The sequence below is a fragment of the Rhipicephalus microplus genome, chromosome 10, assembly GCF_043290135.1.
Source record: "Rhipicephalus microplus isolate Deutch F79 chromosome 10, USDA_Rmic, whole genome shotgun sequence".
NCBI lineage: Eukaryota > Metazoa > Arthropoda > Arachnida > Ixodida > Ixodidae > Rhipicephalus > Rhipicephalus microplus.
In genome coordinates, this window is record NC_134709.1 from 46,999,438 (window position 1) to 47,014,096 (window position 14,659).

General features: G+C 41.5%; 1 protein-coding gene across 1 annotated transcript in view; it reads left to right on the forward strand.

The window, feature by feature from the left end:
• The window catches only part of LOC119181034 (neprilysin-1-like), a 65,988-nt gene that overhangs the window by 25,164 nt on the left and 26,165 nt on the right, over nucleotides 1–14,659 (forward strand). The window contains exons 8-12 of the mRNA XM_075874756.1: nucleotides 2,463–2,671; nucleotides 6,439–6,633; nucleotides 7,720–7,806; nucleotides 11,221–11,351; nucleotides 12,572–12,797. Coding sequence (XP_075730871.1) covers nucleotides 2,463–2,671; nucleotides 6,439–6,633; nucleotides 7,720–7,806; nucleotides 11,221–11,351; nucleotides 12,572–12,797 — 848 coding nt within the window. The remainder of the gene's footprint in view (nucleotides 1–2,462; nucleotides 2,672–6,438; nucleotides 6,634–7,719; nucleotides 7,807–11,220; nucleotides 11,352–12,571; nucleotides 12,798–14,659) is intronic.

Below are 14,659 nucleotides of genomic sequence, written 5' to 3' on the forward strand. Positions count from 1 at the left end.
GCCAATAGGTAGTCGTGGCTCCTGAGAAAGCCAGTGAGCTAAGTACTATAGAGTAGCAAGCGGCCTAAAATTGAAAATAAATTTTTGAAGTCAGATAAAAATTGCTTCCTCTTCCCCCTACAAATGATGCTACATACTCAAAAATAGCTGCGTCACAGGCGAAGCGTCAGCCATTGGCTGATTCGAGCATGACGCGCTCGATCGTTTCTGGGGCCGCCACAGGAAGCCGCGACTTGTCCAAGAGTACGTGCGCGATTGCACTGAAAAGCCAGGCGTTTGAAAAACAAAGAACAAGTAAAGAGCGAACAATTTACCGCGTAGCTGCGTGCCTCGCTGCAAATGTCTTCGAAAGTCTTCTGCCAGCAGTCTCTTTCGTGCATAGCGTTGCATTTTTAGCGTAGCGTAAGAAATACTAGGATCTTTACTATTAGGTGTCTATATACTTTCTAGTAAAGGAACACACCACTTAACAGTTACGTATTGATGTTGCACTTTGCATATGCGCCATATTTGCTTTCCGATCAACAAAGTTCTTAGGCGTGAACACAGCCACAAGTTCAAGTTCACAAGTGTTTAAACTTTGACTGGTTGACTGATTCTTGTGAGAGACAAACCAGCAAACAAACATACAGACTCTACATTTCTGCGTTGAGGTATACGAAGAAACACAATCGTCTTTATTATCGTCTTCAAAGGTGCTCAAGGTTGCGACCTACCTCCGTTCCCCATGACATGCCTCCCTGCTTAGTTTCCAGCGCTTTTATCGGGACGAGCGTAAAGAAAGCCATTACAGCGCATGACAAATCTTTGTTACTCCGCTCGCACAGATTCTAAAAATCTTAGCAGCAGTCACATCGTGAGCCATTAAGATTTTATACCATACTCCCATGGCAACTTGAAGCAGTACTACAGAACCATGTTTAAAATTTAGTGGACCTGTGGGCTGAGTAGACAGATTCGCCCTATATCTGTCACACATATGCGCAACAGGAATTTCAAAGCAGAGGTGTTAAGGTCGGTGCTTGCATGTGTTGTAGACAAGAGATAGAATGAAAAGAAAGAGTGCTGAAAACGCCTACAGACCAAAATAGGAAGAGAATATCTGAAGTAGAAGATGTATAGGGAAAGAAAAGAGATAGGTTAAGAAAAGATAGAAAGTAAGATATCAATCCTATAGCCAGGTATGATATAGTGTTGCAAAGGGTGAGAAAGAGGCAGGTAAAAGGTTGTCTAAGTTAAGACAAGTTAAGTTCCCACCGTCTTCACCGTAATGCATACTTGCGCGACCGAACATAACTTGTGTCAATGCTTTACTGATTGTTTTCAAATATAAAACGGCCACTTCCTATGAATATTCAAAAACGTTATTTGCATCGTTGTACTCGTTAGCTTGGCATCTGAAATTTTAGTACGGGAACAATAATAAGTAGGCAGACTGTCCGCCTATAATGGGTCTCCTACGAAAGGTTTTTCTCCCCGAACAGTATAGAATATTGAGTTGGGGGACGGGGCGCTGTGCAGTTTGAACAAAATATCAGTCAAGTTATTATCTCCATTCGAAAAAAGGTCTGTCTCATATTCCATGTATGGTTGATACGTAAAGAGAATTTGATGTCAAGTATGAACAAACATATTGATAGTGATTTTCTCAGAATGACTCAAATGTACGCAGAATCACAGTTTTTTTTGTTCATTACAACAATGTACTTTGAACATGTTGAAACTAAAATTAGACTTGATTTGATTCCCGCTGCACTTTATAAACCTGGTGACCACATTGGATGGGACACGATATTAAAAAAAAAAGACAAGAGACGTCTATGCAGCTCATAAACATACTCATGAAAAAAATATACTTGGGGAAAAGACAATCATGCCGGCCCACTGGCGAAAACACGCGCGGGTCGTGTGTTTTGAGAGTCTTCCCGAGGATAAAGCAGTTTTCAGAGTGTGCACTATTGTGGCTTTCCAGGTAAAGCTGACTGCACAAAAAATGCGGTCTGATGAACTGTTGGGTGCACGTTAAAGAACCCCAGGTGGTCGAAATTTCCGGAGCCCTCCACTACGGCGTCTCTCATAATCATATGGTGGTTTTGGGACGGTAAACTCCACAAATCAATCAAATCATGAACTGTTGTGTACATGAGAGACCACAGGGCTATATGCTACAGAGCTAAGGCCACCAAGAAAGCATATATTTTAATTCCACAGCAGTTCAAGGTATTCTAGGCTACAACCTTTAGCGGGATGCATTGGCAATCGAATTGAAAAAAAAACCCAGTATTTATCAAAACTGCAGTTATTCGTTTCAAAATACGGATAAAAAAGGCATTAATCCACTCAACATTCAATATTTTCGAGTGTTCGCATACTCATGCGAAAAAAGAAAACGCTTGCGTAGTAGCAGGAAAAGCACTGTCATTATACTGTATTGTGGCGACTACAATGGTGTTTATTTACAGCTGTCACTAAATCCTGTGACCGGGTCGATGTCGTGTATGACATCATGAACGCCTCTGCACTCGGTGACTGGCCCATAACAAAGGAGAGCATCAGCGACATAAAGAGGCTGACCAACTGCTCCGATCTCCTACTCAGGACTGGATTCGGCCCAATCCTGCGTTACGACATTGGCCGAGATAGCAAGAACCTCACGAATTTCGTGATTCAGGTAAATTTTCTTTCATATTTTTGAACTATGACATTTAGGTGACATACTGTAAAGCAAAAACTTGTTGGAAGCATCTGGACCCTTAGCGAAATGGTGGTGTGGATTCATCCAACTACAACTTAGATAAAGGTGCAGAGTGGAGACAGAGTTATGCAATCAATTAACAACATGCTAGCACAAGATACAGAATATTTTGAAACACATCTAACCCATACGCCATAGTAGAAGACGTTTTTGTTTGCATAGTGAAGGACGCATCTAATATATACCTTCCTGGTCAGCATAAAAAACGTTAGTACAGAACACCTTGCCAAGTTTTACTACTAAGCAAATAAGTAGTCTAATATTATAGGTAGAGTAATGTTTCACTCTTGACCCGACGTGTTCTAAATAGCTGAATCGATGCAACAGAAACCTCAGCTATTTATGGCTTTACATAAGACACATGACTCTCCTGCCATACACTTTTCAATGAATGTTTAGTTATTTTTGAATATCATGACGTAAATTCTTAAAATATGTACCATGGAATGAAAAAAAAAGCAATCGTATTTATGCACATGTGTCTATCACAGCCCCATTTGTTTCAATGTTATATTTTCCAATGAACTTTCCGGCATGCGATAAGGTGGCAGATCAGACGCTGTGTGATTGTTTGCTCCTCTTCACGCATGACCCTCAAAAGAGACGGCCCATTGTAAATACCACGAAAGTTCTTGTCAATAGCAATAAGTTTGAAGTTTTTAAATATGTTTGAAAAAGTAGCTGTGTACGTAATCCACCTTTTGCACGCCTCTACAGCACATGCGCCGCCTTCTGCCTGTGATGCTGCGAAAACATCTGCGTGGAAACGTCGCAGACATTGCCCCCTTTTATTCCTGGCGGCATTTCTGGCGAGAATATACTGTAACAACAAATATATTTATCTATATATCTGAATCTGTTAGCTCGATGCCGGCAACTAGCGCCTCTTATGAGGCACTTTGTGACGCTTGCCCAGCAACACCGTCTTTTCACTCCCCTTCTCCGAAACGCAATCATCAGCGCCAAGCTTGTTTAAGGAATGTGAGACACCTAAATGAAGATGGCGGTTTGTGCAGCTTTCGGATTCTTTATGAGAGTGTGCAAAGGAGTTTGTTTAATGGGTGTGTGCGAACTAAATGTTATACGTGAAGAACATGCCACGATTCCTGCAGAGCGCTCTACAAGTCTGTGCTTTGTGTCTGTCTCGTCCAACAGCAGTTCAGTAGATGAAGCTTGCGCGCAACGGCTTTTGCTTTCTGCATATGCTTTCGGCATGTGTTTTGCAATGAAAACACCGAAGTATGGTTAACTAAGCCTTGGTTATCTTTGACTGGAATATAACTGCGTGGTCGTTCACTTTGATGCCTTACTGTCAGAAAACAGTCGCCGCGAATCGTCCGCAAGATCATAAAGATTGCCATAGGGTACAGTTTTGTCACCTGTCATTCACCGACGTTAAGTGGTTTATTTATGTTGTCAAAGCACTATAGGCATTTTCCCAAAAATAAAAAGCGTGAATGCTGACATGAAGCGCACCACTTCACAAAATTTGCGAAGATTTAACAGGAGTTCCCTTTTCCAGTCACCGTATAGTGCGATGTTCGCGAATATCTCAGCTTCGTCGTCGAACTCAGCTAGTCACCCCAATTTCAGAAAACAAAATGACAATGGAAAGTGCATAGCTCTCCACAGGCTCAGCGTGCGGCGTTTGACAGGCGGCAGCTGTTTTGGTGTGCTATATTATCACGAAATGCATGTATGGTATAGGGGCGCGTCCCCTCACTGTCAACGAACAGGCCAGCAAGGCGCGAGGTACGCACGCCATATACTTCAAAGCATGCCGTTCAGTAAAATCACTGCTCCGCGCTCCACTAGAGAAACGTTGGTGTGACAACGGCACGAGACTGCCAAAGGAGGGGCACAGTAGTTCATTTGATTAGTATGAATACCACAATAATCAAAAATTATATTCACCTGAAAGGGTGGAGGTGGTGGCGTGCCACTACGTCGCCTTTGGTCTCTCGCAGGACTGTATGCACAATGTAGAAGCCAAATTTCATTTACTGGAGGCATACGCTACTCGGAAGTCTGAACGGGGACGTGGCAGTCAACTCACGAAACATGAGGCTACTCACGCACCCACCATCGAAGAGTTTCTGCCCTTTTGTGCGCCACCGAGAGCACCACGAACTACTTGCCGCCATGAAGACGCACAACTTCTTTTCGTGCAACATTTTAATTGATACTGGCCTTTTTATGAATCCGTTTGTCTCAGAGAAGATGCCACCGGGTATGTGAATACTCCCAGGATGCTTCATGCAAACAACGCAACGCTCGGACGGCGCTATCGGCACATGTATAACTGCCAAGCTTTGTGCTACGCAGCAGCAGTAGTGGTGGTGGCAGAGGCAGCCGACGCGATGCTGCATGGTTTGTTTCTTGAAGTGTGCGCCAGAGGGCACGCAAAGACTTGGAAAGGTGGATTGATGAACACTGGTGGTTACTGGCACGTGCACAATAAAGGATAGAGGTGCACACCTAATGGTTATTGCGAGCGTTTTCCAGGCCATAACGTGAGGCTATAAATGCCTTCTTGTTGTTTTTTAACACTTAGTGAGAAGTTCCTTACACATTAGTTTGTATAGGGGAAGACGCGTGCTTTCTATTTGACCGAATTATGTTAAGTGTTTTTGTAAAATATTGTCAAATTTTTCCCTTTGCCTGTGCTCTTACTCTTGGTCTGTACAAACGTAAAACAACATGTAAAAGCCATGGCGCCCGGTAAGTAAGAAAATGTAAATTTAAAAGACTGCACTGCTGAACCACGTTCAAAGAACTTGACTGGCAAAATCAGGGCAATGAAAAACACACTTTGAAAAATCTTTAGGTCCTTGCGCTGTGTTTCGTCTCGGAACAATTGACTTCATCTGCTTGGCTCGCGTTTTGATTCTTGAGAAGTGTATGCCTGATGCTTCCCCTGCTGATTATTCGAATTCTGCTTTTGGTCCGCAAACACCGTGATCCGAACTTTAAGCCTGAAGCATGATAGAAGAACCTTCCTTAATCGTTCAGCTGTTGTCGTTGCCGATTAGACACCAGTGGAAAGAAACTGAGTCATTACAAAGCTATGAAGCGTGGAAACTTGGGCAAGTTGGTATGACATAACTGAATGTAGGAACAGCGCAACCTAGAAGTAGTTACTCTGTAACTACGGAAGCATGCCTAATTTCCTACGCATGCCCAATTTTCTCCCTTTTTCGCCTGTATATGTACTCGACTCCGATGTTAAATCTTTGTTGAAAGTCAGCGCTCTTTTCTGTCCTTGTTTTTTCGCTTCCGCAGTTGTGAAGTAACTACTTCTAGGTTGCGCTGTTCCTACATTCAGCAATGCAAAGCATTATTACTGTTTGAGGACTCCGAATTTCAAGAGGCGCGATGCTTGTTTCGTTTGTGCTTTTTTCGGAAGCGAATAGTAACAAGTTTTGTCTTGTTTGGCCGCATCTTAGTCGCAATAATTGTGGGTGTGTTTTGCGCATGTTAGGTTTCTTGGTTACTCTGTCCAAAGCGATACACCCCACTCATAATGGGCTTACTCCTTCGAAACCGGGGTGTGGGCACTGGGAAATCAGATGGACAGCAACAGATCGCAGATTCTGATTCTTTTTATAGAGATCACTGCCAGCAGGTGCTAATTTAGAATGATAATAATACACTAACTAAACCTGACTATTCTTTCCTTTCAGATTGACCAGATGACTTTTCCAGTTGTAGGGCGAAATCAGCTTATCCATCCAAACAAGACGGAGAACAAAAAAGTCATGAAAGCTTACAAGCACCTCATTGAAGCCGCCCTAGGATTCATGACATTTAGCATCAGTAAATCAGAAAAATCAAAAATTGCGAGCCAACTGATTGCTTTCGAAGGACAACTCGCGAACGTAAGTTACCAAGCGTTTGCTTGATTTTGGTTTAGCACTGACGAATGGTGCACCATTTCATCAAAGTCATTCCCTCTTGTACTCTCTCATCAAGACACAGGGCATCAGAAGTCAAAGTGCATACTGTGCTGTGATTCTTTGTATATCACAAAATGAGCTATATTCTTGTGAGATAATTACATCGATTGTGCCTTCACAAACGACGACCACCATACTGCTCATAAAACGCCTAGATGCTAAAGGAGCAACATCAAAACCGGGTACACACAAAAAAAATGAAATTCAGTGTTGAGTCTATAGTAAAGTTTTACAGATATACAGTAAAGGCACATGACCCGAATTAAAGTGACGATTTTTAGATATTGGAGTTTTCAAATCCCGTCAGACAAGAGGGCATTTTCAACCACTTGTTTCTTTGCAAGCTTGAACTCGAGGGAGATCAAGCGTATGCTATATGTATATTAAAAGTGACCCATTACGCTAAGTGAGGTTGATAACTTTAGTGCTTAAAAGCTGGGTCAAAGTTCGCGGAGCCCTCCTCCACGGTGTCTCTCATATTCATATCAATGTTTCACGACATAAAACACTAGCTATTATTATTATTATTATTATTATTATTATTATTATTATTATTATTATTATTATTATTATTATTATTATTATTATTAATATTATTATTATTATTATTAAATTTAAAAGCTGCACTCATCCAGTGTTATATACAAATGGCGATAGTTCCAGCACTTTATGAGACAAAGTAGTTGACTGAGTATGTATGCTGTGCTTAATTCCTGTCGCGGAAATAGCACCGCATACATAATTAAAAGAGGCGTTCTGAATAGGATCAATGAAACAAAGTGAATACCACCTAATAATTTTTATATACCCTTAACAACTCAAAGAGGAGAACGTTAAATAAAGCACCGATGGAAATAACGTTTCAAATCGTGTACGGATAATGGCTTTCGGCTCTAGCAGTTCTTTGCAGTTGTCACTGACAACGCGTCTGTGGTATCAGAAGCATTGCCTACGTATAGGGCTTTGTCACAATATTAGCCCTTAAGCACCTATTCATTTGACCCACAGCTAACAGACCCACCTGATAAAAGAAGAGATTTCCTTTCTCTGTATCGTAGGACAACAATAACTGCGCTCCAACATAACTTCTCGACTGTAAGTACTTTTTTCTCTTGCCATACCTGTGGTCTCAAGTGCGAATACTGGCACTTATGACATCATATTAGCTCGATGGGCCTTTTCCGTGGTTTCTCGCCACACGGCCTCATGCGCCACGCGACACATCAATTCACTATGATTAATCAATTACGAAGTTACTGCCGCTTTATTGTGATTTAGAGGAAAAAACCTGTGGGGATGTTCATCAAACCATTTGATGTACTAGCGAAAACTAATATCAAAAGAAAGTGAGTTGCGCCTACAAGCGTGAAAACTATGCTGTTTGATTTTGCATTATTGTAAAAGAGCGCAAAAAGGTAAAGACGTGACAGGAAGGACTATACAGGACACACGCTGGTTTTGTGTAGTCCTTCATGACGTGTATAATTAGTAACATCATGAATACCTTCAAAAGTAATTCTCTTTGTTTACACTTCACGTCTGGAACAAACTTCAAGTCCGAAGAAGGAGAGACAAAGTGAGAATCAAAGAAAAAAATGAAAAAGAAAGTGATAGCGAGAGAAAGTGATAGCAACAAAAGAGAATCAGGAAATACAGAGACAAAGAGAAAAAAATAAAAGATATAAAAATTATATAGCGACCGAGGAGGAGGAAAGAAGAGAGAGAAAAAGAAAGAGAAATACAACAGAAAAAACATCGCCGATCTCCCTGTCACCGGAATTGGCGTAACACGAAGTGGAACGTGTCTTCAAAAGGGTAATTGAGCGTTAATTTTGGATTTTCTCCCACAATTTCGATGTAATAATTTTTCAAGCAACAAATTGTAATGTCACATAAAAAAAACTGCTAACCACTCTAAGCTTGCAGCACGTTCCTCAAACAGAAAGAATCTAAAAAAAAATAAAGCACACACAGGACGAGCGCGAACTCGCCCCGCCGCGGTGGTCTAGGGGCTAAGGTACTCGGCTGCTGACCCGCAGGTCACGGGTTCGATTCCCGGCTGCGGCGGCTGCATTTCCGTTGGAGGCGGAAATGTTGTAGGCCCGCGTGCTCAGATTTGGGTGCACGTTAAAGAACCACAGGTGGTCGAAATTACCGGAGCCCTCCACTACGGCGTCTCTCATAATAATATGGTGGTTTTGGGACGTTAAACCCCACATATCAATCAATCAATCAATCGAGTGCGAACTAACAAGTGTCGCAGCTCAAACACTAAGAAGGACGCACGGAACGAACGCACAAGTACGAGCGGGCAGAACTTCCGCAGTTTTGATTTGTGCGTGAGCTACGCCTCCTTTACTCATTACCCAGCTGCTCATCCTCAGGGCTGCCTCACGTCTCTTTATGCAGTGAGGAGGATCGGGATGAGCCTTGCTCCTCCTCACTCCGTGAGGGTGAGGCAGCCCTGGTAAGGCGTGCCCGAACTCCATATTTAATTAATATCGCACATTCAGCACTACATACAAGGCAAGGACGGGTCTCCTGCTTAAATGACCTGCGTGGGCTTCTACGATAACGCTGACGTTCTGTGGGACTGTCCGGGTGGTCACGCAGCCATGGGCGAGAGCCTCTACCACGTGCCTATAAACATAATACCTGCGACCCTGGTAGAGTGGCTGGAGGACTCCTCCCCAGACATCATGAAGGCACTGTTCGAACGTATGAAACTTGTAGGCTTGCTTGAAGGTTAGGGTTTCTTATAGTGCACCCGGAACGGCATTGGTTTATTTTTAATGAAGTTGTTCTTTCTTTCTCTCTCTTTCTCTCAATGCGAGTGCAAAGGCACGCCTCTCAACGGGAGCCATCTGTGCGCCTTAGTTCAGAGGGTGGTCGCAATGTGACGCTACATGATACGTAGCGCTGCTTGCGTCAAACGTAAAGTCAGAGACTTTTGTCAAACGTGCTTCCGGACGCTCTCCTCCGTAGATGTCGTAGACTTGTTTTCCATTCCAATAGCATACGTCTGTCAGATTCGATCCTTCGTGCTCCTTGTTCGTGGTTCGAAGCAATGCCACTACTGCTTCATGGAGCAGCGCCTGCAGAAGCATTGCAGTTACGCTTCCTCAGTGGTGGCCCGCGTAGCACCACGAACGGGGGTGACTCGCTATCTTATAACACGGTTATCTATTGCATAGCCAGCGTGGCTGCCAACATTGGGAACACGAGGGATGCAAGACGCCGCCCCACGAAGCTCTATACAACTGAACATAAAACTACTTCATATGATATCCGTCGTGAGGCACTACATGAGGCGTGGCTAACGGCATGGAACGAAATAAATGCAGTGTTTGCTATGAAAAATTATTTAACTAATTTCAAGTGAACTCATGAAGTTATACTCTCTTTTGAATGATAGTCAACAAGTGCCAACAATTTGATTGAAGAAACGAGAAAGGCATAGTATGCTTTAAACTTTTTATGAACGAAACCATTTGTCATGAGGTTTACTTTGAAATATTTTAACGCCAACAGCCATTTGCCAAGTAAGGCCAAAGAGCCAATCGCTTTTGTAAAGGGCTGTTTAGCGCAACAATTTATTTACAATACTACGACGCGCTGCTTCGAATCCAACAAACTACGTTGTCCATCAGCCAAGCTAATTAAGCTTTTAACACCGTATCAACTAAAAAATAGCATGCATGCTTTTCGGCAAAAGCATTTGCAGCACGCTGCCGTAACTGCACATCGCAAACAGCTACACACGAACTACTCACATATACAAAAACTCTAATGGATAGCACTATGTACGGCCACAATCGACCATGAAGAAACGTGCATGCCAACAGAGGGATAACACAATGAGTAGCCACGACGCATGCGAGTTCAGTGCGACTAATATTCTACTTATCTCAATCCCAGCGGTGATGGCTATAGGAGGCGCTGGTAGACCACACCTTACATGTGTTACTCTATCTTCTCTCAAGAGAAATAACACTGATGCCAAGGAAAGTAGAGGAGATATTATTAGCATTATTTGTAATGTAATTGTGAAGAAAAATAAGGGAACAAAATAACAGCTTGCCACAGGCACAGATCATTTTCCACCCTCACCGTAACGACAACAGGAGGCTGTGGCTGACGTTCCCAGGTTTGAATGCTCATGATATACTCCATATGTGGGACGGAGAAAAAACCGCCACCGCAACTTTGTGGTAGAACACCGCAAGCATTATTAAAAGATCACAGGTTTGATCCCTGGCGATGAGAACTTGTCTTTTCGTGCACACTTCTTTCTTCACATTCACGTTACAATTACTTCTGATAACATCCCCTGTACCTCCTTGGAATCTATGTCAATTGATCCTTTTTCAACGAAGAAAAATGAGCCCTTACACTTACACTTGTTTCCTTCATCCATCTGTATTCGTCCTTGAAAAATATCTCCCTTCGAAAGAAAAAAAAAGAGAGAATGCTTTGGGTTGCAGTTTGTGGTACATTATTTTTCATCAGTTTCCCCTTTTAGATCTCCTCAACTGGGAGTTCTCCAAGGCTGACATAATGCTCACCGAAGACGAGACAGTAGAACTGTACGCCATGGACTACTACAAAAAGCTGGTCGGCTTTCTGGAGAGTACGAATCCGTAAGAATACGACTGATATCTTGGATGTGAATTGTCATAAGGAATGTAAAAATTCTGAATACCAGAAGTATTGTTAAGTTATTATGCACAGTGGAAAAATATGCGTTAAGGTCATGATGTTTAACTTCAATACTCAGCATGTGTAAACGTTGTCATTACATATGCATCTATGAGGAACTTGCGTAAATTACTTTTGGGAATCGGCTGTGACATGAATAAGATAAGGAATGGCACTCTATAAGCGTAAAGATTATTATATTACTTTGACATGTTGTGAATATATCATTTGTTTAATCATTTATTTATTTATTTATTTATTTATTTAATACATACTGCTGACCTGTTTACCGGGTTTAGAGCAGGAACGGGTATACAAAGCTATTTACAACAAAAGAATAATTAACATCCCACTACATAATGATAATGGTAGAAATTGGAAAAAGCCATACAGAAAGCATAATATACAAGAATAAAAAGCATACAAATCAACACTTTTGTAGCAATTTGCGAAAAATAAAAGAAATACATTCCACAAATTGACATATTATACCATTTATAAAATATCTATGTGTTGGCGTAGAATAGAGCAAGATAAATGTCAATAATTTAGCAAATAATAATGCGGGTTTTTTAATATTTTGTTGGGTAGAAGATTGTGTAAAATTCAATAAATTGAAGAGGTCGTAATGGCTGCACAGATTACGTATTGTAATGTATGTGACATTCCCTATTACTTTACCGCCGGATTGCATACTAATAAGTTGCGACAATTTGTGGCATCACGATGATGCGTTTCAAAATTTTCTAGCAGGTGTTAATGGGAAAAGTATTTAACCACAGTTTCTTGAATTTATTGTAGACTTTACCACAGCGGATTAGTTAAAATTGGGCAACGGTTGACATTTTCAAAGCTCTTCGTATAAAAGAGTGTTAGGTAACATTCGTTAGGAGATCAAGTAGGACGCCAAGATTCTGAACATGACGTAAGCTCTTCGCAGAGTTAAAATAAAATAGAAGACACCTATTGAACAAAACTGACCGCTTTAATAAATATGCTACATCTTTTAACTGGAAGCTTAACACAGATATGTTACACACAACGACAAATGAAGATGAGTTTCTGTAGTATAAACTAAGCTCATATTGAAACAAACCTTACCAACATCCACATGCCTGTCCTAATTTATTGCTGCACAGAGAAGTTTGCATTTTTTTTTCAGAGTGCTGCTGTTCAACTATATAGGTCTTCGTATCATGTTGCTGTGGGCACCCCATGCTTCCCGCGATATTCGGGACGCCCTATTCGGTGTGAAAAAAGCAACATCGGGGATACAGGAGTTGCCTCCCAGGTGGAAAGAGTGCACCAATCTCATCAACGATGCAATGATGGAGGTTACAGGTTACTTATACGTAAAAGAGAAGTTCAGTCCTGAAGCAAAAACTGAGGTGAGGAGTCAATGCTAAGTATATATATATATATATATATATATATATATATATATATATATATATATATATATATATATATATATATATGTGTGTGTGTGTGTGTGTGTGTGTGTGTGTGTGTGTGTGTGTAAGTGTGCGTGTGGGGGGGGGTGGCTCCACACGAAGAAAGTGTGGAGCTAGGCATCTTTTTTAATTAATTCATATAGAGTGATGCAACAAGATGTTGGCGCTCAAAGAGGACGCTGGCTATGCCTTATCCCTTGAAGGTATCTAAAATTGAGCACGTAAGGCCAAAGTATGCAAAATAATTCCATAGGAGACACAATACTCAATTTTGCATGAAGGTAAGACCATGAGATTTCATAACAACGTATTCAACAATAACATATAGGTGCATATAAGGTGATGGTAAATCGAATATCAACCGAGATGCATACAGTCAAAAATCTCAAAATTGTCCACATATCAGCCAGCAGTCACATAAATATGCGTTGCGGCGTTAAATAGAAGAAATAAAAACTTAAATGCACTAATATTGACCATGAAGATCATTGTCTTCAAGGAAAGTTTTGAGCCGTCTTTGTTTCTCTTCTCCTTTCTTTCGTGTCAGCCTCTCTTTCTTGTTGCTGTCTTTTCGTGTCTGCTCTGTGTTTTTTCAGTCTACTTTCATATATTTCTCTCTGCACTCATGTTTTTCCCATTGTTTTCACTCTAGTTCTCGCTTGCTTTTTTCTTTTTCCCATTTCTGTGGATGGCTTTGCCTGAAATACTTCAAGTGGCCTCAGCGTACTACACACCTGGCCGCTAAAGTGCTCCCCATATAGTATCTCATGAAGGCACACGAAGGCCAAAATGAAGGCCACCTTGCCGTGCAGGGGTGCCCAATATGATACTGACGGATATGCTCTACATGGTTGTGCGTGTATTGCACCATGCAATGAGAGCATATGACAGCATACGATAGCTCGGGCTCCATGCTCCGTACTTGGAAGAGGGAGAGAGAGAATAATAGGTGGGGAGATTAGGGCGTAACCACAACAATATTACATTTCAGATGGCATAAACAAACAACAAATACGTGCAAGTTTGAGATGTAATATTGATTTATCAGTGGAAATCGTTCAGAGAGTGCACGAAGTTAAACCCAGGCCACCAGGCTTTGGTGGCTTGCGAAATCTAGTTATGGTGCAATGCATGGTGTTTGAAAAATACACATCGTTGAGCACATCCTACTGTTAGAGAAAAGAGCTGATCTATACCTCTCCAAAAAGGAAAAAAAACATTAACTGGAAGCATACTGCATATACGTTAAATTATATCAAGATGAATTGAACAATGGTATGAGGGACGCCTCGTCACTGCAGCTGCCACATTAAGCTCATAAGAAGTTTTGTGAGTGTTCAGTAGACCAAAATGGTGGAAATGGGCACGATTTTCCGGATAATGCGAATAGATGGAAAACTACAAAAGTATACTAAGGATAACACCAAGTGAAAAGATATAATGACAACCCTCAGTCAGGTGCATAGAGCATGCATGGATCATTATGTCTTGTTTTAGACAACGAAACGTCTTTTCCAACTTGAACCAAGGAGCCAGTTTGCTTTAGTGATGCGCTATCGACAGATCGCGGAAATGTGGATGGCGTAGAGAGCCTGCAAGAAGATACGGAACACAAAACAAAAGCTGCCATTTTACAATTAAAGCTTCCAGATATGAAACATAAGAAAGATACTACAGGGTACTGCCATGAAAGAAGGTTATATGCACCGAAAAATATAGGCATCCTCTACACATATATAATAACGAGTAAAACATTCACATCGCTTAAGCTTTTGATGGAGCAAGTTGCTTAACCA